Source organism: Labeo rohita, chromosome 8 (genome assembly GCF_022985175.1).
Source record: "Labeo rohita strain BAU-BD-2019 chromosome 8, IGBB_LRoh.1.0, whole genome shotgun sequence".
NCBI classification, from domain to species: Eukaryota; Metazoa; Chordata; class Actinopteri; order Cypriniformes; family Cyprinidae; genus Labeo; species Labeo rohita.
Window position 1 is genome coordinate 30,796,324 of NC_066876.1, and position 22,805 is coordinate 30,819,128.

The 22,805-nt window shown below is 35.0% G+C and overlaps 1 protein-coding gene across 1 annotated transcript; it reads left to right on the forward strand.

The window, feature by feature from the left end:
* The first annotated feature begins 789 nt into the window (after positions 1-789).
* On the forward strand, positions 790-13,368 carry sncaip (synuclein, alpha interacting protein). The gene is made up of 10 exons (XM_051117701.1): positions 790-909; positions 1,597-1,667; positions 4,051-4,114; positions 4,348-5,024; positions 7,059-7,238; positions 7,361-7,474; positions 7,551-7,676; positions 10,046-10,215; positions 10,300-10,386; positions 12,083-13,368. Exons 2-10 carry the CDS (start codon positions 1,611-1,613, stop codon positions 12,903-12,905), a joined length of 2,298 nt encoding a protein of 765 aa, XP_050973658.1. The 5' UTR covers positions 790-909; positions 1,597-1,610; the 3' UTR covers positions 12,906-13,368.
* Positions 13,369-22,805: the final 9,437 nt, after the last annotated feature.

Below are 22,805 nucleotides of genomic sequence, written 5' to 3' on the forward strand. Positions count from 1 at the left end.
AAGTGAATTCATCTGACAAAACCTCCCAAAATAACCTCTAATTTGTAAAAACATTTGTAAAATTTTTTACTTAAAGCTAATCTAAAAGTGTAATTAAAAAAAAATAAAAAAAATAAAAAATAATTAAATAAAGATAAATTATAAACAATAAAAAAATATATTTTTTTTCAATTAAAAAAAAAAAAAAAAAAAAAAAGTAAGTGTGTGACTACTTTACCATATTTAGGGACCTATTTGTATCCAGAAATGAGTTAAACTTGACAAATATAAAACAAAAATAAAATAAATAATTGGGGGACATCTGTAGTAAAAATGGAATCAAAATTAAATTAAAATTTATTAAGAAATGTATTAAGTTTAAATGAATCTTACTAAAAATCTAAAAATACCCTAAATTAATGTTGCTTTTAAAAAGTAAATAAAGTTAAATTCTAAATTGCATAAATAAATAAACGTAAAATGTGTGAAGTTTTCTGCTAGATTTATGATAAATATAATAGCAATAGAAGCAGGCTACATGCTATGTCCCCGTTTAAAGATCTACTGTAAGTAAATGTGTATGTTTAGTTAGATTAGCTCAGACGTGAGTTAAATCTTGACTAAACCTTCTTTATTAAGTAAAATGATTCATGATGTGCCTGTTCAGGGTTTGAGTTTGTATTCATTATAGCTGCAGAACTGAGCGGTTGTGTTGTGTTTGTGTGTGTCGCCCTCTGCTGGTCAGTGCGTGTACGTGCGCGTGTCTGTAGCGCCCCCTGCTGGCGCGCCTCTGTGTGCGCGCGTGTGTGTCGGGGTCGCGCGCGCTGAGGAGGCTGAAGGAGGCGCGCGCTCGTGTCACATTCTTCAGATGATCCGCTAATCAGCACAAACACGCACAGACAATCGGCGACAGACAGCAGCGGACACAAGGTACGACACACACGCACACACACAACATAAGAGACAAGAGACACAAACACACGGGAATCCGCGGACAGACGGAGAGAGAGGATGGGAGACCCTCTGAGAGATGCTAAAGCTAAAGCTAATGCTAGAAACAAAAGACACAGATACACACATACAGAGAGACACACTACTGTAAGTTATATATATATATACACACACAGACAGATGAACTGACAGACAGCTGCTTCATCATCATCATCATCATGTCATGACTATTCATCAGTTTGTTTTTGTGATCACTTCTCGATTCATTGTGTTTGAAACATAAGCATCAGTGAGTCGTTTCTTTATGATTCTGCTCTTATTGACTGATTCTTCACTTATTCTGGACACAACAAAATGTTTCATGAATTTTCATCAAAGTATGAATAACTCTGAAACGACTTTCCTTTTCACCTTATGCCATTTAGGTCATCTGCTGGTTAATGCTAACCAGTGGTTAAATGGATACTTAGTCATAGTTTTATTAAACTAACATTCAGCTCTGATAGCCACGCCCATACTCCCACCACCCAATCCCGTGCTGATGGATGCGCTCAAGCCCCGCCCCCTGCATTGTGCGGCTGATTCACTCCGAGTGACGTCACGTGAATGTAGTACAGTAGTAGATGTTCCATGCTGTAATGATAAAGTGTCCGTGTTTGTTCTCAGAATGCTGACTGAAGATGGACGTTCCTGAATACCTGGATCTGGATGAGATTGACTTCACTGATGATTTACCTGTGAGTTCATGATAGTACAGTAATTCCTGGACGTTTTTTCATCAGCTAAACTCATTTGAAGCCCCTCTGAGATTTTAAGTTAATAAAAAATTAATCAACACATTCACAAGTTCACAGTTCTCTGATGTCAGTTAAAGGAGAAGTCCTCTTCCACAACAAAAATTGACAGATAATGTACTCACCCTCTTGTCGTCCAAGATGTTCTTGTCTTTCTTTCTTGAGTTGTAAAGAAATTATGTTTTTTGAGGGAAACATTTCAGGACTTTTCTCCATATAATGGACTGATATGGGGCCACGATTTTGTACTTCCAAGATGCAGTGTAAATGCGGCTTCAGACGATCCCAATTGTGGTTGTAAACTATCCCAGCTGTCTTATCTAGCCCAACGATTGGTTATTTTCATAAAAATTATACAATTTATATACTTTTTAATGTCAAACGCTCGTCTTGTCTTGCTCTCCCTGACCTCTGTTTTTGTTCCGGTTCATGACAGTTAGGGTATGTCGAAAAACTCCCATCTCATGTTCTCCCTCAACTTCAAAATCGTCCTATATCGCTGTTTTACCTTTTTTGTTAAGGGTGTTTGATCTTCTTTGCATGTTCACTTTGCAAAGACTGGGTGTGTGCTTCTGCAGCGACGTAGGATGATTTTGAAATGATTTTTGAAGTTGAGGGAGAAAATACGATTGGAGTTTTTCGACATACCCGAACTGTCTTGAACCAGAATACACAGAGTTCAGGGAGAGCAAGTTTAAGAGTAAAAAGTATACAAATTATATTATTTTTATGAAAATAACCAATCGTTTCGCTAGATAAGACCCTTCTTCCTCGGCTGGGATCATATACGACCGCGTTTGGGATCATTTGAAGCCGCATTTAAACTGCATTTTGGAAGTTCAAACTCAGTCCATTATATGGAGAGAAATCCTGAAATATTTTCCTCAAAAAACATAATTTCTTTACGACTGAAGAAAGACACAAACACCTTGGATGACAAGGGGGTGAGTACATTATCTGTAAATTATTGTTCTGGAAGTGAACTTCTCCTTTAATGGTCACGTGACATGCAGCTAAACAAATAAAATATTTCATCTTTTAAGCAAGTGTTTTATTTAGTTTTTATTTAGATATTTAATCTTAAAATTGATTTATAATTTTGAATTTAACATTTTTTAGTTGATTTTTAGTAAGCGTTTTTTGATATTTTAATGACTAAGTGTTTTATTTTGTTTGTTGTTATTTTAAAAGCATTTATTTCAACATTTCATTTTTATTATTGAATTATTTTTGATAAGTATTTTGTTTTGTTTTTATTTTAAACTACTTATTTAAATTTGACATTTTTATGCTTTAAGCATTTTCTGATGTTGGTTAATGGTCACATGACATGTAATTAAACAAATAAAATATTTAATATTTTTAATAAGTATTTTATTTTTTAAATGATTTATTGTATTTTAACATTATGATTTAATGATTATTAAAAGCTTTATCTTTTATTTTAAGAATATTTGTTTCAATTATATATATAAATATGTATATCACATGACATGTAGCTAAATAAATTTAAAAACTGTTAAAAGCTTCATTTTTATTTTAAAATACTGATTTTAATTTTACATTTTTAAGAATTTATTCATGTAAATGTTTTATTTTGTTTGGTTTTTTTATTTCAGCCCAATGTTTTTTCAACTTTTCCATTTTTAATGATTGCATTATTAGCTTTTCATCAACTCATGAAACTCTTCTGAGAAAGTCTAGTTAAACAGCCTCAAGTTTATATTAAATGTTAAATTTAGATTTTTTTTAAATCTTACAATTGATTTATAATTTTAAATGTAACATTTTTATGTTAATTTCTAGTAAGCATTTTTTTTTTAAATTTTAATGATTAAATTACTTTTTAGTAAGTTTTTTTTTTTTTTTTTTTTTTTTTTTTTTTTTTTTTTGCTTGTTTGAAAATAATTTATTTCAACTTTTTAATTTTTATTTTATTACTTTATTTATTTAAATTGTATGCTTTAATTAACCATTCTCTGATGTTGGTTAATGGTCACATGACATGCAGCTAAACAAATAAAAAAATCCATATTTTTAATAAGTGTTTTATTTTGATTTATTTTTACCTTAAATGATTTATTTTATTTTAACATTATGATTTAATGATTATTAAATGCTTTATCTTTTATTTAAAAAAAAATTTGTTTCAATTGTATATGCATACATTTTTTTTAAGTTTTTTTTTTTTTTATTATTATTTCTGTTAACTTTTTTTTAATTACTTTTTTAGCATGTTTAATTTTATTCTTTTATTTTAAACTAATTTATTTTAATTTGACATTTTTATGGTTTAGCCATTCTCTGATGTTATTTTCTGTCTCAGTACGCGTCCAAGAGCATTCCTGAGTTGTGCCGGAGACACGATGGGGCGAACGACGAGAGACAAGGTATGAACTTCATTCATGACTTCATGAGTCACTTGGATTTATACAGGAGTCACAAATACATTAATCACTGTATTGCACGGTATTTATAACAGAATTTGAGTTAAGAATCAAAGAATCAAATTTGTTTCATTAATTGAAGAACTGAATTAAACAGAATAAAAAAGTGCTTACGTTTGTATCTTCCCATCAGTGGTAAAAGTGCTTATAAGATGTTTTGCCATTGTGTGTTTCAGCTCCGTCCATCAACTGGGCTCGTAGTGCGGCGTCACACGGCGGAGCGGGAATCAAACCCACCGGTATCGCCGACGTCTACAGCAAGTTCCGACCGGTCAAACGCGTGTCTCCGCTCAAACACCAGCCGGAGGAGTCGGAGCCGGAGACCGAAGGGAAGAGCGGCGAGCAGAGCGCCGAGGCCGGCAAAGAGGACGCCTGCGCCGTCAAGAGCAAAGGCCTGCCGCTGAACGGAGCTCTGTTTGGAGAGCTGGAGCACTACGACCTGGACATGGACGAGATCCTGGACGTGCCCTACATCAAGTCCAGCCAGCAGACGGCCACCCTCCCGCACGACAAGAGAAGCGCTGGCGCTAAAGGAGCGACGCTCACGCACTCCGAGAGCCTTAGTGGCGGGACGCAGTTCTGTGTACTCTCGCCCGTCAACTGGCCCGACATCAGGAAGTCAAAGTCAGTGGATCAGGACTATCTCAGGGCTCAGAGCGCTCACGGATCAGAGCCGGACACGCTCCTGTCGGGCCTCGACAAAGCTGACGGCGGCCCAAGCACGTTCCCTCTTCAGCCGGCCAAAGGCCCGAGGCAGGACAAGCCCTGGAGATCGTTTGGAGAAGCTGACGAAGAAGCCAAGAAGACGCAAAACATCCTGAACATCGTGAGAGAAGGACAGATCTCACTGCTGGTAAGAGCCACTGCCATCTCCTCCAATATTAATTCAGTTTCACATATTTATATGATGTTTCTTGAGGTTAGTTGAGAAAGCTTGCAGTTTATTTCCACCAAAAATGCTCAGATGTTTATAAAAATGACCATTTTCCATCCTCATTTTCATTCTCTGTGAGTTTTTGAAGGGGCGTTTATTCTTGCAGAAATGGAAGTAAATGCCCACTGCTGTGATTGGCTGGTTTCATCACACTGTAGCCATGCCTCCTTTCCAGCATGTCACGTTTTGAAACTCTAGATGACAAGCATTTTGATAGAAACACTAGATAGGAAGAAGAAATTCAAACAATGCAACTATTTGCAACGCAAAACAACACAAAATCAAATATATATACAGACTACTGTTAAAACATTTATTAAAAGATGACAGCAACTGCACATTGTGTTGAGGGTCAATAATAGCAACGTTAATGTGAACTATAATAAAATTGTTTAGAACTTCCTGTATTACATACAACAGTGACGCATGTTAAGGGCGGATTGAGGAAAATTGAAACGTCAGTTATTCTCATTTCAAATCTGGGTATTTCAGAAAGGGTAGATATGAATAATATTTTAACTCTCTTGGCCTCTTTGGCCACTTCTGACTAAAAAAATTACATTTTGAGATAAATTATTGCTTCATTGGAAAAGTATGAAATTTGGTGTCTTTTATGGCATTTGGTTTGTGAACACAAAAAATTTGGTTTATAATTATTGCATAAATATTTAATAAGTGGTACAATAAAACTGTCTCAAAATGCAAAATGAAAGAGAAAGTATTATTGGAAAATTACATTTTGGGGAAAATAAACATTTTATAAGGTACTAGTATTGTTCAAATTTGAACAAATTATCACAATTTTAAAGTATTATACATTTTCTGATTAGATGTCTTTTTGAGTATTAATATTTAATTAAACCACTAAAAGTCCAGAAAAATTACAGTAGAAAGTGTGGAATTTGGAAAAATAAAACACATTTCATAAGGCACTATTATTGTTAAAATTTGAATAAAGTATTAAAAGTTTAAACTATTATTATTTTATTGATTAGACATCTTTTTGATTATTAATATTTAATTAAAGTACTAAAAGTCCAGAAAAATTACAGTGGAAAATGTGGAATTTGGAAATATAAAACACATTTCATAAGGTACAATTACTGATAATAATAATTATTTATAAATATTGCATACATATTTAATAAGTGGTACAATAAAATTGTCTAAAAATACAAAATAAAAAAAAAGAACAAATATTATTGGAAAATTACAATAGAAAAAGTGAAATTTTGGAAAAATAAACACATTTCATAAGATTATTATTATTATTATTAACATTTGAATACATTATCAAAATTTTAAATTATTATATATATTTTTTTTATTAGAGATCTTTTTGATTATTGATATTTAATTAAAGTACTAAAAGTCCAAAAAAATTACAGTGGAAAATGTGGAATTTGTAAAAATAAAACACATTTCATAAGGTACTATTATTGTTAAAATTCGAAGAAAAAAAATACAATTTTAAACTATTAATAAGTTTATTGATTAGACATAATTTTGATTATTAATATTTAATGAAACCACTAAAAGTCCAGAAAAATTAAAGTGGAAAATGTAGAATTTGAGAAAAATAAACACATTTAATGAGGTACTATTATTTATAAATGTTTATTTATAATATACATTGCATAAATGTTTAATAAGTGGTACAATAAAATTGTCTCAAAATGCAAAATGAAAAAGAGAAAATATTATTGAACAATTATATATATATATATATATATTCCTGAATACATTTTAAGGCATTTTCAGGTATTTTCTGAAATGTACCAGGTTTGACCCGAAGATGAAGAGGCTCAGTGGGTTAAACTGGGGAGTTAGATCTGAGGTCTGAAACTTGCAGTGTGTTTATATTCCAGAGTGACTCTCACATGTGTAAATATCAACAACATCGATTCTCTGTTTCATGATGTGTTGGTGTGATCTAACTGTCTGTGTCTGCAGCCTCACTTCGCGGCGGAGAACCTGGAGCGCATCCGAGACGAGGATGGGAACAACCTGCTGCACGTGGCTGCGGCTCAGGGTCACGCCGACTGCCTGCAGCACCTCACCTCGCTCATGGGAGAGGACTGTCTGAACGAACGCAACACGCAGCAGCTCACGCCCGCCGGCCTCGCCGTACGGGTACGTCACACCGACACACAGTAGGGCAGGGTTTGAGAGCTGATAAGATCAGATGAGCTAGAATGTGCAAACAAACAGATAAAGTACAAGCATAGAAATGTAAAGAATTTGCATGTGTGCAGAACGGACATTTAGAGTGTGTGCGCTGGATGGTGAGCGAAACCGAAGCCATCGCCGAGCTCAGCTGCAGTCGTGAGCATCCCAGCCTTATCCACTACGCCGCACGGCACGGACAGGTGAGCGACTTGCAGACACGCACACGTAGACGATCCCTGATCACATGACTGACCGCCGCACGCGCGTGTGTTACAGGAGCGCGTCCTGCTGTGGCTACTGCAGTTCATGCAGGAACAGGCCATTTCTCTGGACGAGGCCGACCAGAATGGAAACACGGCGGTGCACGTTGCGGCTCAGTTTGGCCATCTCAGCTGTGTTCAGGTCTGTTTTGTCTGGGATACAGTGAGAGAGAGACAGGAAGCAGCTCTCCCTCCCATTTCCTGTTTCTGTAGTGTGCTGAGGGACGTGGGATTGTTCTGTTCGCTTACAGACAGAAAGAAAAACACTGGCTCTAATCTAAGCACAAACGCTTTCAAATCCAAAGCTTTTGTACTAAAAATGTTCGAGTGATTTCAGTTGTTCTACATTTTTGGGTAAATGCAGAATAGCTACACTTGCAAAAAAAAAAATCACACACACAGTCACATGTGCAAAATTTAGCATGTGTTTTTTAATTTAGTATGTCACTAGTCTATTGTTAGTTGCACTTTTCACATAGAAATCACATGCAAAAATACCAGTCTTGTGAAATGCTAAATTGTGGCTGCAAAAATCCACAGAGAAAGAGTAAGATGTGTCGTGTTGCAGCAAAGTGGACTAGGTTTTATATTTTTACTTTATTTATTAAGTGTTTCATTTATGTAAGGGTCATTGACGGTTTTTTCGACAGGCTAATTTTAAAATACAAAAAATAATAATATTTGTTGGAATTGTTCAAACATTAAGAATGTTGTGTACACATGAATTCATATTAAAATTTAAAATTAAGTGATTTTAGTGTCGGGGGGGGTTTCATCTCAATCATTTGGCTATAGCCTTAAAAATGTCATGTGGTGCAACCATGATTTATATCAAAATTAATTCATTTCCTTAACATGCTTAACATTTTTTTAGACATTCTCAATAATTAAAGTGTTTAGAAACAAAGTACTTGCATTTATTTTGAGTTTTTGTAAATAATGATCTCACATTTTTGTTTTAGGATTTCAAAGTTGCCTTCTTAAATGTAATTAGCAGACATATTTTTCTGTCAATTGCATAAAACTGATAAAAATGTTTTGAAAATATCATTCTTTAACCATGTTGCAGCAGTGATTCATATTTCAACCACAGAAATGGGATATTTTATACAGTTGTTCCTATTATTGGTCCCACCATATGATGAGTGGTCGCTCCAAATGACGCAGAGCCCTTATATCATTAAAAATGTCCGACAAACAAACCAGACAGGACAGTAGATTAAAGCCAGTGAACTTGAAAAATGGTGCGTATTGACATCTTTTCACAGATGAAACAAGATACCTTCTGATGTTCATTTGTGTTTATTTCGGTCTCTAACTAGTAAAGATGAAGAGATGATCGGTTCATGTGCTACAGCAATCTGTCAGGACACATTAAAGAGCCACAAAACAGTATTTGTTGTTTGAATTTCTTTAAAAAAAAAAGTTGAGATTAAATAGTTATTAATAAATAAATAATACATTACTAATAAATGCATAATTACCAAACTAAAATTATATGCTCTAAATTAATTTTTTGCATTTCTTTCTCATATTGTACAAAGATTAAACATAAACCGTCTGAAATTACCCAAACTGCATAAAAATCTGTTCCAAATGATACTAATAAAGTATTTTATGTATATAAACCATCAATTGAATATAAAAGCACAAAAACTGCCAATCTGGGACATATATCTATAATTGAAAACACTCTGCAGTGGTCACATACGTTATTTGGTCGCACCACATGAAATTTCAAAATCAGTCAAAATTTACAAGAACAGAATTGGCCACCTAAACAAAATAAGCTAGCATCCCACAAAGGGTCACTATGAAATTTACAATAAAAATAAATACTTGTAGAAATAACTTAATATTCATTGTTTTGTTTTTTTTGAGGTCATACCACATGATATCCAAATGTGGCATCTACATACCAGCCGTATATGGTATATGATGCAAAGTCCTATCTTTATATGGATTTCAAAATAAAAGTCCCCAAATGGTAGTTTCTTGATGGTCGCACCACATGATATTTCGTAAAATGGAAATCATCTGACAACGTTTGTTTGTGTGTTATGATGGAAATATAAATACAAATGATTTGCAATTTTATACAGGATTACAAAACACTTTGGAAATTATGACAAATAGTGCAGAAAATTAATCTGAATAAATTTAGGGTAATTTCAAAGACATTTCCAAAACAACAGTTATGGCCGGACAGTCGCACCACATGATATTTTGACACTTTGAATAACAGAAAAATGACAAAAAACGAATCTTTATTGAAAAGTAAAAGTGGGTCCATACATAAGAGATGTATTTCATATATATGGCATCTTTTTAATGCATTTAAACCAATTTTTAAATGAAAAAATGTAGTCTGACAGAAAATTTAGGTGTCACGTCATTGACCCGTATACAAAAAAAATTATCTAAAGAAATTTTATGTGCTCAAACTCTAGTGTGAGTGACTTGTGAAGCTGAAGTGAGTGTGTGTAATCATGTGTTGTTGTGTGTGGTCAGACTCTGGTGGAGTATGGCTCGAACGTGACGGTGCAGAACCAGCAGGGCGAGCGTCCGTCCCAGAGTGCCGAGCGGCAGGGTCACAGCACGTGCTCGCGCTATCTGGTGGTTGTGGAGACGTGCATGTCACTGGCGTCGCAGGTGGTCAAACTGACCAAACAGCTGCACGAGTAAGAACATTCATTCTGCTGACCAGGTGTTTGACTCACGTGAGTGCTGAGTGACGTGAGCATTTGTGTTTTTGACTTTAACAGACAAACCACGGCACGAGTCGCTCTACAGAACCAGCTTCAGCTGCTGCTGCAGGCGCACGAGCTCAACGGGAGACCGCCATCACCCAGGTCTGGATTTTGGTTAAATCAGATGGTGATGTGCCCTAGTGTCTGTGAATATTAAACTGCAAATAGATTGATATTTAAGTTTGAAGTCTGCATGTGTCTGTTTGCTCTGAGAGTCACTTCAGCAGCATTTCACCATTTCATTTTAGAAAATTATGGTCAGATATACACAGAAACTTCCCTATGATCTTCACAACAACTGGCCAAAATAAAAGTTCAATTTAACTTGAAGAAATTATGACACAAATATATTACTACTGCACAGTAGAATATACTTAGGAACAACAAAAATATTAACAATAATACAACATATTAAAACACACAGAAACTCAAAGGTCTTCATGACAGCCTGCCAAATGAAAAACAAAAAACACAGAATTAGGGAAAAATAAAACACATTTTATAAAGCACTATTATTGTTCAAATTCAATACATTGTTAACTTGCTATTTTCATGAATTAAATTGATTAGACATTCTTTTCAAATAAAATTTAATTAGACCACAAAAAGTCCAGAAACGCTACAACAGATAACAGAATTTGGGAAAAGGAAGAACATTTTATATTAGCATATTATTGTAAAAAATGGTAAAGTTCAATTGTTAAACCTTAATGAATTCAGTTGATTAGACATAATTTCAGTTTGTAAAAGTCCAGAAATTACAATGGAAAACACAGAATTTGAGGAAAAAAATAAAACACATTTTACAGGGCATTGGTATTGTTAAAATGTTAATAAATTAAAATGTTAATAAAATAAAAATGTTAATAAATTATTCAATTGTTTACTTCCAACTGAGACTTCCTTCTTGAATAAAACGTAATTAAACCACAAAAGGTCTAGAAAAATTACAATGGAAAATGTGGAATTCGGGAAAAATAAACACATTTCATAAGGTACTATTATTGTTAAAATCTGAATAAACTATTAAAATTGTAAACTATTATGAATTATATAGATTAGACATCATTTTGATTTATTACAATTGTATTAAGCCACTAAAATATTGTTAAAATGCAAATAAATCTATTCTATCATTTGGACTATTAAAATTAAATGAAACCACTAAAAGTCCAGAAAAATGACAATGGAAAATGCAGAATTTGAGAAGCAATAAAACACATTTTACAGGGCACTGTTATTATTACAATTTTAATAAATTATTAAATTGTTAAAGTTTTATTAATTCAACTGCTTAGACTTCCTTCTCTAATAAAATTTAATTAAACCACTGAATGTCCAGAAAAATTACTGTGGAAAATGTGGAATTTTGTAAAAATAAAACACATTTCATAAGGTACTACTATTGTTAAAAAAAAAAAAAAAAAAAAAAAAAAAAAACTAAAGTTTTAAACTATTATTAATTTATTGATTTGACATCTTGATTATTAATATTTAATTAAACCACTAAAAGTCCAGAAAAATGACAATGGAAAATGTGGAATTTGGGGAAAAATAAAACACATTTTATAAGATACTATTATTGTTAAAAGTTTAATACATTAATAAATTTGAAATGTTTTATTAGTTCAGTTGATTTGACATCATTTGGACTATTAAAATTAAATAAAACCACTAAAATTCCAGAACAATGAAAATGAAAACACAGAATTTGGAAACAACTAAATGTATTTCTCAAGACCCAGTATCAGGACTGAATGTGTGTGTCTCACAGATGTTCTCTGTTCATCTCCTGTAGCTCTCATGTTGCTCCGGGTGACTCGTGGCCTGAGATGACGCTGACAGCTGAAGTGGCTCCTGATAACGGTCAGTGGGTGCTGAAGCAGAGACACATGGACTCGGACGCCGTCCTGCGCAAGCTGCTGGGGAAAGAGCCGGCTGCCAAAGACAGACCACCTGACGGAGAGGCGGAGCTGGGGGCGGGGCCCGGAGCTGGGCCAATGAGACGTCTGGGGCTGGGCGAGCGGCGGGAACTCAAGCTGGCCCGTCTCAAACAGATCATGCAGCGTTCACTTAGCGAATCAGATGGCGAAGCGGCGTATCCTGCAGACGAGTCCAAACAGCCCCGACCCGAGCGACCCACGCAACTGCCCATCGCGGAGCCCGATGAGCACAAACACAAGCACGGCGCCAAGTTCTCCTTCACGCACAGGACTTCCAAATCGGTGGACGTTTACAACCCGTCTCCGTCGTCGGACCAAAGTGACCCCGAAATGAAAACTGATGTGACTGGAGAGCAAACCGACGGTCAGAAGATCACCACGAGTCCCAAAAGCGCCCTCAAGTCCCCGTCCTCGCGCAGAAAGACCTCGCAGAACCTCAAACTGAGGGTCACGTTTGACGAGCCGCCGAGAAAAGACGCGCCCGCGCCGGACGTCAAAGCCCCGTCCGGAAAGGACAAACCGGAGTCTAGCAAACGAGCGTTCGGGACGTTCCGCTCCATAATGGAAACCCTGAGCGGAAACCAGAACAGCAACAACAACAACGCTCAAAGCAAACACGCCGGGACGTCCGGGAAGAAGAGCGAATCCAAGAGCAAAAGCAAGACGAGCGCTGTTTAACACAGCATGATGTTACACTACAGTGATTTGCACAAGAAACTGATGCAGATGAACACCAGGTGCTTGATATGAATCTTTTCCACACTATTTGCCATGTACATAAGAACACACTTTCTTACCTGCGCATTTTGAAATCGTAATTTTGCAATACTGTGATTTTGTATAGGCGCAATAATCAAAAACAAGCAGAGCCGTACAGCGAACGAACAAACGAATGAACGAACCAATGAATCATGTTCTTTATGAAATGATTTGGTGCACAGAACTCTTGAAGGAAACCAGCGCTGCATCTTCACTTTCTGATTGATTTCATAACTCTAATACGTTTATATGTAATCTCTATTGTTTTGAGTTAAAGTATGGATTTATAATTTAACTATTATGTTTGAATGCAAGAAACATTATATTATTGGAATCATTGTAACAACAATTTGGAGATTAAAATAAAGACATTTTCAACTGATCTAATTATCAAACGAGGAAAGAAACTTTTCTGTACATCTGAAAAATGTATCCTTCCACAAATTAAGGCCTTAAAATGGCTTAAATCAGAGCAGAAAGTCTTAAATGCAAAAAAATCAATGTCTTTTTTTTTCAGTTTGAGATACATTTACTTGAGATGCAAAATGAAGGAACTGAAGTCTTGTTTTGGGAAATGGAACAAAATGAAGTGAAATTAAAATGGTCTTAAATCAGAGCAGATAGTCTTAAATTCATTAATTCATTACATTAAATGCATGCCAAAAAATTAATATCTTGTCATAGCTATAGCCAACAATACATTGTATGGGTTTTCTTCTATAACAAAACTCATTAGGATATTAAGTTAAAATGTTCCGTGAAGATATTTTGTAAATTTTCTACTGTAAATATATTAAAAAACTTAATTTTTGATTAGTAATATGCATTGCTGAGAACTTGATTTGGACAACTTTAAAGCCGATTTTCTCAATATTTTGATTTTTTTGCACCCTCAGATTCCAGATTTTCAATTAGTTGTATCTTGGCTAAATATTGTCCTATCCTAACAAAACATACATCAATGGAAAGTTTATTTATTTATTTTTTATTTGACCCTTATGACTGGTTTTGTGGTACAGGGTCACAAATATCAAAACATCCTTAAAACAAGATGCAAAATGAGAATAAAATTGTAATCATTTGGTAAAATGCTATTTTCATAAATTCAACTGATTACATTCTTTTCAAATAAAATGTAATTAAACCACAAAAAGTCGAGAAAAAATACAACTGATAACAGAATTGGTGAAAAGTAAAAACTTTATAAAATATTTTATACAACATATTATTGTAAAAATTCAATAATTACAGTAATTAAATTACAAAAATTACAATGGAAATCACACAATTTGAGAAGAAATAAAATGCAATTTACAGGGCACTATTATTGTTTTTTTTTTTTTTTTAATAAATTATTAAATAGTTAAAGTAGTATCAAAAATTTAAAAAGTTAAAGTTATATTAATTCAAATTATTAGCCTTCTTTTTTAAATAAAATTTAATTAAAACACTAAAAGTCCAGAAAAAATGACAATGGAAAATGTTGAATTTGGGGAAAATAAAACACATTTCATAAGGTACTATTATTGTTCAAATTTGGATAAATTATTACAATTTTAAACCATTATGAATTCTGTTGATTATACATCATTCTGATTATTAAAATTTAATTGAACCACTAAAAGTTCAGAAAAATTACAAAGGAAAATGTGTAATTTAGGAAAAACTAAACACATTTTACAGGGCACTATTATTGTTAATTTTTTTTATATATATATAAATGATTAAATAGTTAAAGTTTTATTTATTCAAATTATTAGACTTCCTTCTTAAATACAATTTAATTAAGACACTAAAAATCCAGAAATATTACAATGAAAAATGCTTAATTTGAAAAAACAACAACAAAAGAAACATTTCAGAAAGTGCTATTATTGTTACAATTTGAATACATTATTACAATTTAATTAGACATCGTTTTGATTATTAAAATTTAACTGAACCACTAAAAGTCCAGAAAAAATTACAAAGGATTACAGGAATTTAGGAAAAATAAAACATTTAGAAAAATTAATTTAATAAATTATTAAAATTTTAAACTATGATGAATTCTGTTGATTAAACCACTAAAAGCGATTCCTGATTTTTCAAATAGTTGTATTTTGGCCAAATAGTATCATACCTAACAAATCATACACCAATGAAAAGCGTATTTATTCAGCTTTTAGATGATATATAAATCTCAATTTTAAAAAATTGACCCTTATGACTGTTTTTGTGGTCCAGGGTCGCAAATATCAAAACACCCTTAAAACAAGATGCAAAATGAGGATTTGAAGCCTTGTTTTCTGAGAAGTCGTACAAAATGAAGTGAGTTTATGATTAAAACAAGAACAAATATCTCAGTGGGTAATAATAACTTTATTTCCCTTTGAATGAAGTTGATATTTAGCAGATTGACAGATATTTGTTCTAATCATAAACTCACTTCATTTTGATCAATTTATCAGAAAACATAAAACAGAAACCATGTTCCTCTAGTTGCACAAACATTTGTCATGTATTAGTGCACATTTTACATTAGCAGATGCTTTTGCACGAGAATGAGGAATATTTCCCCAGATCTGACTGTGAGTGAGTTTCCCCAGAGTGCTGAACTGTGAACTGAGTTTAATGCTCGTGAAAGAGGAATATTTCATTCCAGGAGCCGATATGTGCAGATGTGTGACGTTGAGCTGATGAATTAGAGCTCGTTTGCAGGACGGCAGAAGCGGCGCTCGGCTCTCAAACAGCAGCTTTAATTGGAGCCGGATGAGAGAGAGACAGGCGGACAGAGAGAAAGAGAAAGAGAGAGAGAGAGAGAGAGACAGACGGCGCGTTTAAGGCTGTTGTGCAGCATGAAAATGGAGCAGACGAGCGCTTGATTTGACAGGAGGAGAGTCGTCTATAGATTTTTGTGTCCATTGTTTGGGCTTATTTGTGTGCTGCTTTACTCAGTCAATCAAATATAATTGACACCGCTGGGCTGCTGTTGTTTCTGGATGACAGCGGTTAATGCCGCCGGAAAACAGCTGCAGGAAAGTTTCTCTGCTGAACGATGGGAAAAGGTTTCTGCCAGAGCGGTGACAATCTCTCAGCCGTCAAGTGCATTAATTGATGCCGTGACACAGATGAGGGATAATCATGTAATCAACCTTTAATTGTGCACTCGGACAACGTCAACACGCTCGTGTTCATTCACAGAAAATTAAGCCTCATAGTGCAGTCAATTGTCCATTTGAACCCCAAAATTATTTTATTGTTATTGAATGTTACCATGCTATTACTGCATTTACCCCATTTTATTCATTAAAAATATTAGACATTTTTTGAAATATCAAATTACACAAAATGCACTTTAATGCCAAAAATACATATATATTGTTTTCAATATTGATGAGAAATTTTGAGTATATAATTGTATGGAATTTATAAGAACATATCATCTGAAAATTGCCAGTGTTAATCATATTAGAATGAATAGGGTTTAATTAAATTCCTTTGAATTTATAACTCATAAATACCCAAATTTATATTGTATATTTATAATGTATTTCTAAATGTGACCCTGGGCCACAAAACCAGTCTTAAGTAGCAACGGTATATTTGAAGCAATAGCCAACAATACATTGTATGGGTCAAAATTATTGATTTTTTTTTTTTTTTATGCCAAAAATCATTAGGATCATGTTCCATGAAGATATTTAGCAAATTTCCTACTGTAAATATATTAAAAGTTAATTTTTGATTAGTGTTATGCATTGCTAAAAACTTCATTTGGACAACTTTAAAGGTGATTTGCTCAATATTTTGATTTTTTTGCATCCTCATATTCCAGATCTTGACCAAATTTTGTCCTATCCTAACAAACTAATTTTCAAACGAAATTAATTTTGCATGAAAGTTGCATAAACTTTCACTTTCAGATGAAAAAAAAACAAGGATGTATTTTTGATGCTTTCATGCTTTTCATCAATAGCCGTAAATAGCCGTCTTGCTCATTAACAAAATTCAGTCCAAAAGTGAGTAAGTTAAGGGTATATTAAGGTAAATTCTATTTTACAAAAAGTGCATTTACACTTAATAATGATATTTTTACAAATGGTATTATTAGCACTTAATGGGACTGAACATGTAAAAAAAAGTAATGGTTGTATCTCTTTAAAAATATTTTCTTTTATTTTTTTCCTAGTCAAAGTGGACCTGAATGCATTATGAGGGTTAATCACATCTGTCTGATTACAGTCTGTCAGTGTATTCATGAATCTGATGAGTGAATTAATGATGATGATGATGTTTGTGCGGTGGAGAACCAGAAGAGGGAAGCAGAGCCGAGCAGAACCAGATCAAACTCGTCCATGTGAGAATCATCAGCTTTGATTTCTGTCAAATTAATTACGTTTCAAAGTCTATTTTATTCAGTGCTTGAAAGTAAGTCTGCTCCTGCATTATTGATATGAATACAGTGAAACATCTGAGCGATCAGCTGAGGAAAACAGCAGAGCTGACAAAAAACGCTACTGTGAATCACACACTCAGGATCGAGTCCTGCCGTGACCTTTGACCTGCTGTCAGTTCATAAAGAGACAGTTGATGACGTTCATTTATCTAGTTACTGTTTCTGCTTCCTGCTGCATTTGTATATCTTCAGTAACATGAAATGGTGTTTGACAACTTTTATTAGACTTTCCTCTAAGGTGCAGTACAATAAGAAACAGGGTTTAGTTTGACCATCATCATTACTCAACATGACTGTGATGTAATTCACCATCAGATGAGTCAGATTTTAGTAAACAACATCATCATCATCAAGAAGAACAGATTCATTTGATGACACTTTCATATTCATCCTAAACATAAGCGATATGTCCAGATGATGGACTGTACATAATGAGCTGCTCTGACAGAAAAACATGGCTGTTCCTCCAGATCAAATATTTAGATATTGTAGTAAAGTGAGTGGAATGTGGTTTCTGCCTCAAGCTGTGCAGACGGGAATCACAGCGAACCTCACTGTAGCTTAAACTCCACAGATATTAAACAGAATGAAGATAAATTATTATTTTCATAAATATTTAAAAAATATTTAAATAATAAATACTTATATTGTATTTTAAGGTGATTTAACAGTGACAAACAATATTTACTTTTATTTAAAAAAAAAAAAAATACAAAGAAATCTGAAAACATTTTATACTATTTTCCACTAATGCAGTATTTAAAGGAAAAGTCCACTTCCAGAACAACAATTCACAAATAATTTACTTACCCCCTTGTCATCCAAGATGTTCATGTCTTTCTGTCTTCAGTCGTAAAGAAATTATGTTTTTTGCGAAACGATCAGTCTTTTTTTTTGGAAATTAAAAATATATATACTTTTTAAGCACAAAAGCTCGTGTAGCACAGGTTCTGGCATGCGCGTTCATGCCGTACTGTTGAATCATGTCGAAAGGTCATGCCGAATGTAGGCAGATCTACAGACCCAGTGTCAAACGCTGTTTAAAAACAAAAAGGTACAACAATGTTGGACGATTCTGAAGTTGTAGGAGAAAATAAGATGGAGTTTTTCACCATACTCTACCTTTTATAGCCGGAGTACACAGACGATGAACTTAGACATGATCCGTAGTAATAATGGGAAGTTTGGATCATTTTACAGACTCGGACCTTTGAGTCTCGTTCAACAAAATAAACAAATCTTTTTTCGAGTCATTTCATTAATTTTAGCAAAATCAGCGTCACGTGACAGCCCCATAAGATGAACGAACGACTCGAAAAACTAGAAGACTCGAAACAGGTGAACTAATTCCAGTACAGAACCTAATAGGATGCTGCGCATGCTTTCCTCAAAAACCATAATTTCTTTACGACTGAAGACAGAAAGACATGAACATCTTGGATGACAAGGGGGTGAGTAAATTATTTGTAAATTGTTGTTTCGGAAGTGGACTTCTCCTTTAAATAGAGTAAACATATTTAAAAATTCAGTGACTGCTGCCATCTGGTGGAAGGAAACAAACAAAATAATCGCTAACACCATGGTTTAACACTATATATACAGGCTACACAGGCTACAGTTAAAACAGGACCAAATTGTAGACTTTAAACTTGGAAATAAATCCTGAACAATCGGCCTTACAGCGACCAAAAGTATGAAATCACTCATAACTCCTAAACAATCAGTCGCAGGCTCAAGTGTCTTATGTTGTTGGAATCCATGCACGAAATTTTCAGGTATTTCCCTTTTTTAACAAAACATACTTTTGCAAACTAGTCCTAGGTTTGTCGCCCAATCGGAACCAAATCAGTGTAGAAAGATTCTCAGGAGAGTGAATATCAATTATCGAAAAATAAATTGAACTTTCGACTCACTGTGGCAAGGGTATGCCAAAATGCAAAAAATGGCTATACCGTTTGTCCTATCAACATGAAAATTGCTGTGCACAATCTTGCTACAAAGAGCCACAAGTGTCTATGGGGACATTTGCATATCTCAAAAAAACATGGCTGCCATTGGCTGATGAATTTTGACCACCTATTAGACAAGGTTAATGGAGGCCAATCAGAACAATGCTCGGTGGGCCTGTTTGACTCATTGCTCCAAAGGTCTGTGAGAAATTTGAAATTGGGGGGTGATTTTGCATTTTTTGAGGGCATAAACGATTGTACATTGTACATGCGATATTCGTATCATATGATAGAACTCCTCACTCTGAACAACTTTTGAATCTTTTGATTCAGATTGGGACTTCGGAGCACTAATCATTCGAATTAGACCGGGACATCGGAGTACGAATTATTTGAATCAGATCAGAACTTCAGATTGCGAATCATTTGATTTAGATCAGGATTTTGGATTACGAATCATTTGATTCAGATTGGGACTTCGGAGCGTGGATCATTGATTCATTTTGGAACATCGGAGCGCAAATCTTTTGAATTAGATCGGGACATCGCAGCGTGAATCATTTGAATTAGATCAGAACTTCAGATTGCGAATCATTTGATTTAGATTGGGACTTCGGGTTGCGAATTATTTAAAGGTGCAGTGTGTAATTTTTAGCGGCATCTAGCGGTGAGGATTCGAATTTCAACCAACGTTTAAGTCCCCCGCTCACCCCGCCCTTTCGAAACGCATACAGAAGCTACGGAAGCTGACACAGGACAAAAATGTCGTCGTCTGTTACACCTGACAGTAGCCAATCAAGCGATGAGGTTTCTGTATAAAGGTAAGTCAAAGAATTATATTTACTTAATTATTCAGTAAACCAATATGTTATTGCGAATATTATTGTTACTCATTGATCATTGTCTCAGGTTTATTCGCTGACTTTAGTTAGATTTTTTGTATGACGACGTCTACCAAATTGGCATCGGACGAAGTCTACAGTGAAACATCATGATGAAAAGTGAAAGTGAAATGTGATCGTCCATACGAAATCAGTTTCAATGTCATGCACATTACTAGCGGCCCCCTGATGCCCGCAATTTATATACAGTATAATTACTTAACGATGTAACTGCAAGAGAAAGTAATGGAATATATATATTTTTCCATCTAATGTTTATTACCTTTAAAACACAACTTTCTTTCCGAACATGGCTTTGGGATGCGGTGGCTTGCAGGAGGGGAAAGGGAAGAGGGGGTGCGATGGGATCACGATGCCGGTAGAACAACGTACTGACGAAACGCGCTCTGTAGAAGTTTGTCCATTTAGGGCTACTATAGAAACATGGCGGCACTAAATGGCAACTTCCATGTAAGGGGACCCGTGGTGTATGTAGATATAAATTGCTCGTTCTAAGGTTATAAAATCATAACGGCTTATTATGTAAGGTCTTTACACACCTCTGAAAACATAGTTTTGTACGTTATATTGCATTTCTGCCAATAAATTCTCCTAAATATTACACACTGCACCTTTAATTCAGATTCGGAGCGCAAATCATTGGAATTAGACTGGGACATTGGAGCGCGAATCATTTGAATTAGATCAGAACTTCGGATTGCGAATCATTTGATTGAGATCAGGACTTCGAAACACGAATCATTTGAATTAGATCAGAACTTCGGATTGCGAATCATTTGATTTAGATTGAGACTTCGGATTGCAAATTATTTAATTCAGATTGGGTCTTCGGAGCGCAAATTATTGGAATTAGACTAGGACATTGGAGCGTGAATCATTTGAATTAGATCAGAACTTCGGATTGCGAATCATTTGATTTACATCAGAACTTCCGAGTGCGAATCATTTGAGTTAGATTGCGACTTCGGATTATGAATCCTTTGATTGAGATCAGGACTTCGAAACGCGAATCATTTGAATTAGATCACAACTTCGGATTGCGAATCATTTGATTTAGATTGAGACTTCGGATTGCGAATTATTTAATTCAGATTGGGTCTTCGGAGCGCAAATTATTGGAATTAGACTGGGACAATGGAGCGCGAATCATTTGAATTAGATCACAACTTCGGATTGCGAATCATTTGATTTAGATTGAGACTTCGGATTGCAAATTATTTAATTCAGATTGGGTCTTCGGAGCGCAAATTATTGGAATTAGACTGGGACAATGGAGCGCAAATCATTTAAATTAGATCAGAACTGGGACAATGGAGATTGCAAATCATTTAAATTAGATCAGAACTTAGACGGATTGCGAATCATTTGATTTAGATTGAGACTGCGAATCATTTGGATTGCAAATTATTTAACTCAGATTTGGGTCTTCGGATTAACCGGATTGCAAATTCAGATTGGGTCTTGGCAAATTAGACTGGGACAATGGAGCGCAAATCATTTAAATTAGATCAGAACTTCGGATTGCGAATCATTTGATTTAGATTGAGACTTCGGATTGCAAATTATTTAATTCAGATTGGGTCTTCAGAGAGCAAATTATTGGAATTAGACTGGGACAATGGAGCGCAAATCATTTGAATTAGATCAGAGCTTCGGATTGCGAATCATTTGATTTACATCAGAATTTCCGAGTGCGAATCATTTGAGTTAGATTGCGACTTCGGATTATGAATCCTTTGATTGAGATCAGGACTTCGAAACGCGAATCATTTGAATTAGACCACAACTTCGCATTGCGAATCATTTGATAGAGATTAGGATTATTGATTATAGATTATAGATTATGGCATCCATTTACAGTGCAAGTGTGGCTATTTTTAAGACCATTTAGCTTTTTTTTGCTATGTGTGTGTTCAACAAGTGCCACGAAAATCACTAAGTTTCGTACCATTCAAAGCAAAACGTAGCCTAATGTTTTTGTTCTCTAATTACCCAGCAGCAGAGGGTTAAATACACGTTCATCATGAGCAAATGCATGACTATTACATGTGTGTGTTTTTTCACACAGTGAGAGAATGAAGCCGAACCCGATCTGCAGCAAATGAGCCGCTGAACGGCCGTTTGTCAGGATCCACCGCTTCATATTTATCAGACATCGATCGTGGCTCCCGCCACTACCGCGCGTTTCCCGCCGCCTCCTTTTCGGCGTTTGATGTCAGTGCTTTTGTCTGTTGGCTCCGGCGTCTCTGGCAGTTATTCATTGGCCTGCGATGGCTCCCTTAACCTGTTTCATTGATCTCGGGCGTTCTCCCGCGGATGGAGCTCGGGCCCCGCGCCTCGGCCCCTGGAGAACCGCGCCATCATTTGGCACCGTGTTCCTCCATCACCTTATTTGTTGTAAATAGCAGCTCATTACATGAAGCGTCCTGTCACGGCTCGATGGCGGCGCAGGCTCCGTGAAGCGCTCGCGCTGCAGGAATCGCGTCCCTCAGGAGCTGCAGACGGACGGAGCGCTGAGTTTGAGAGATGC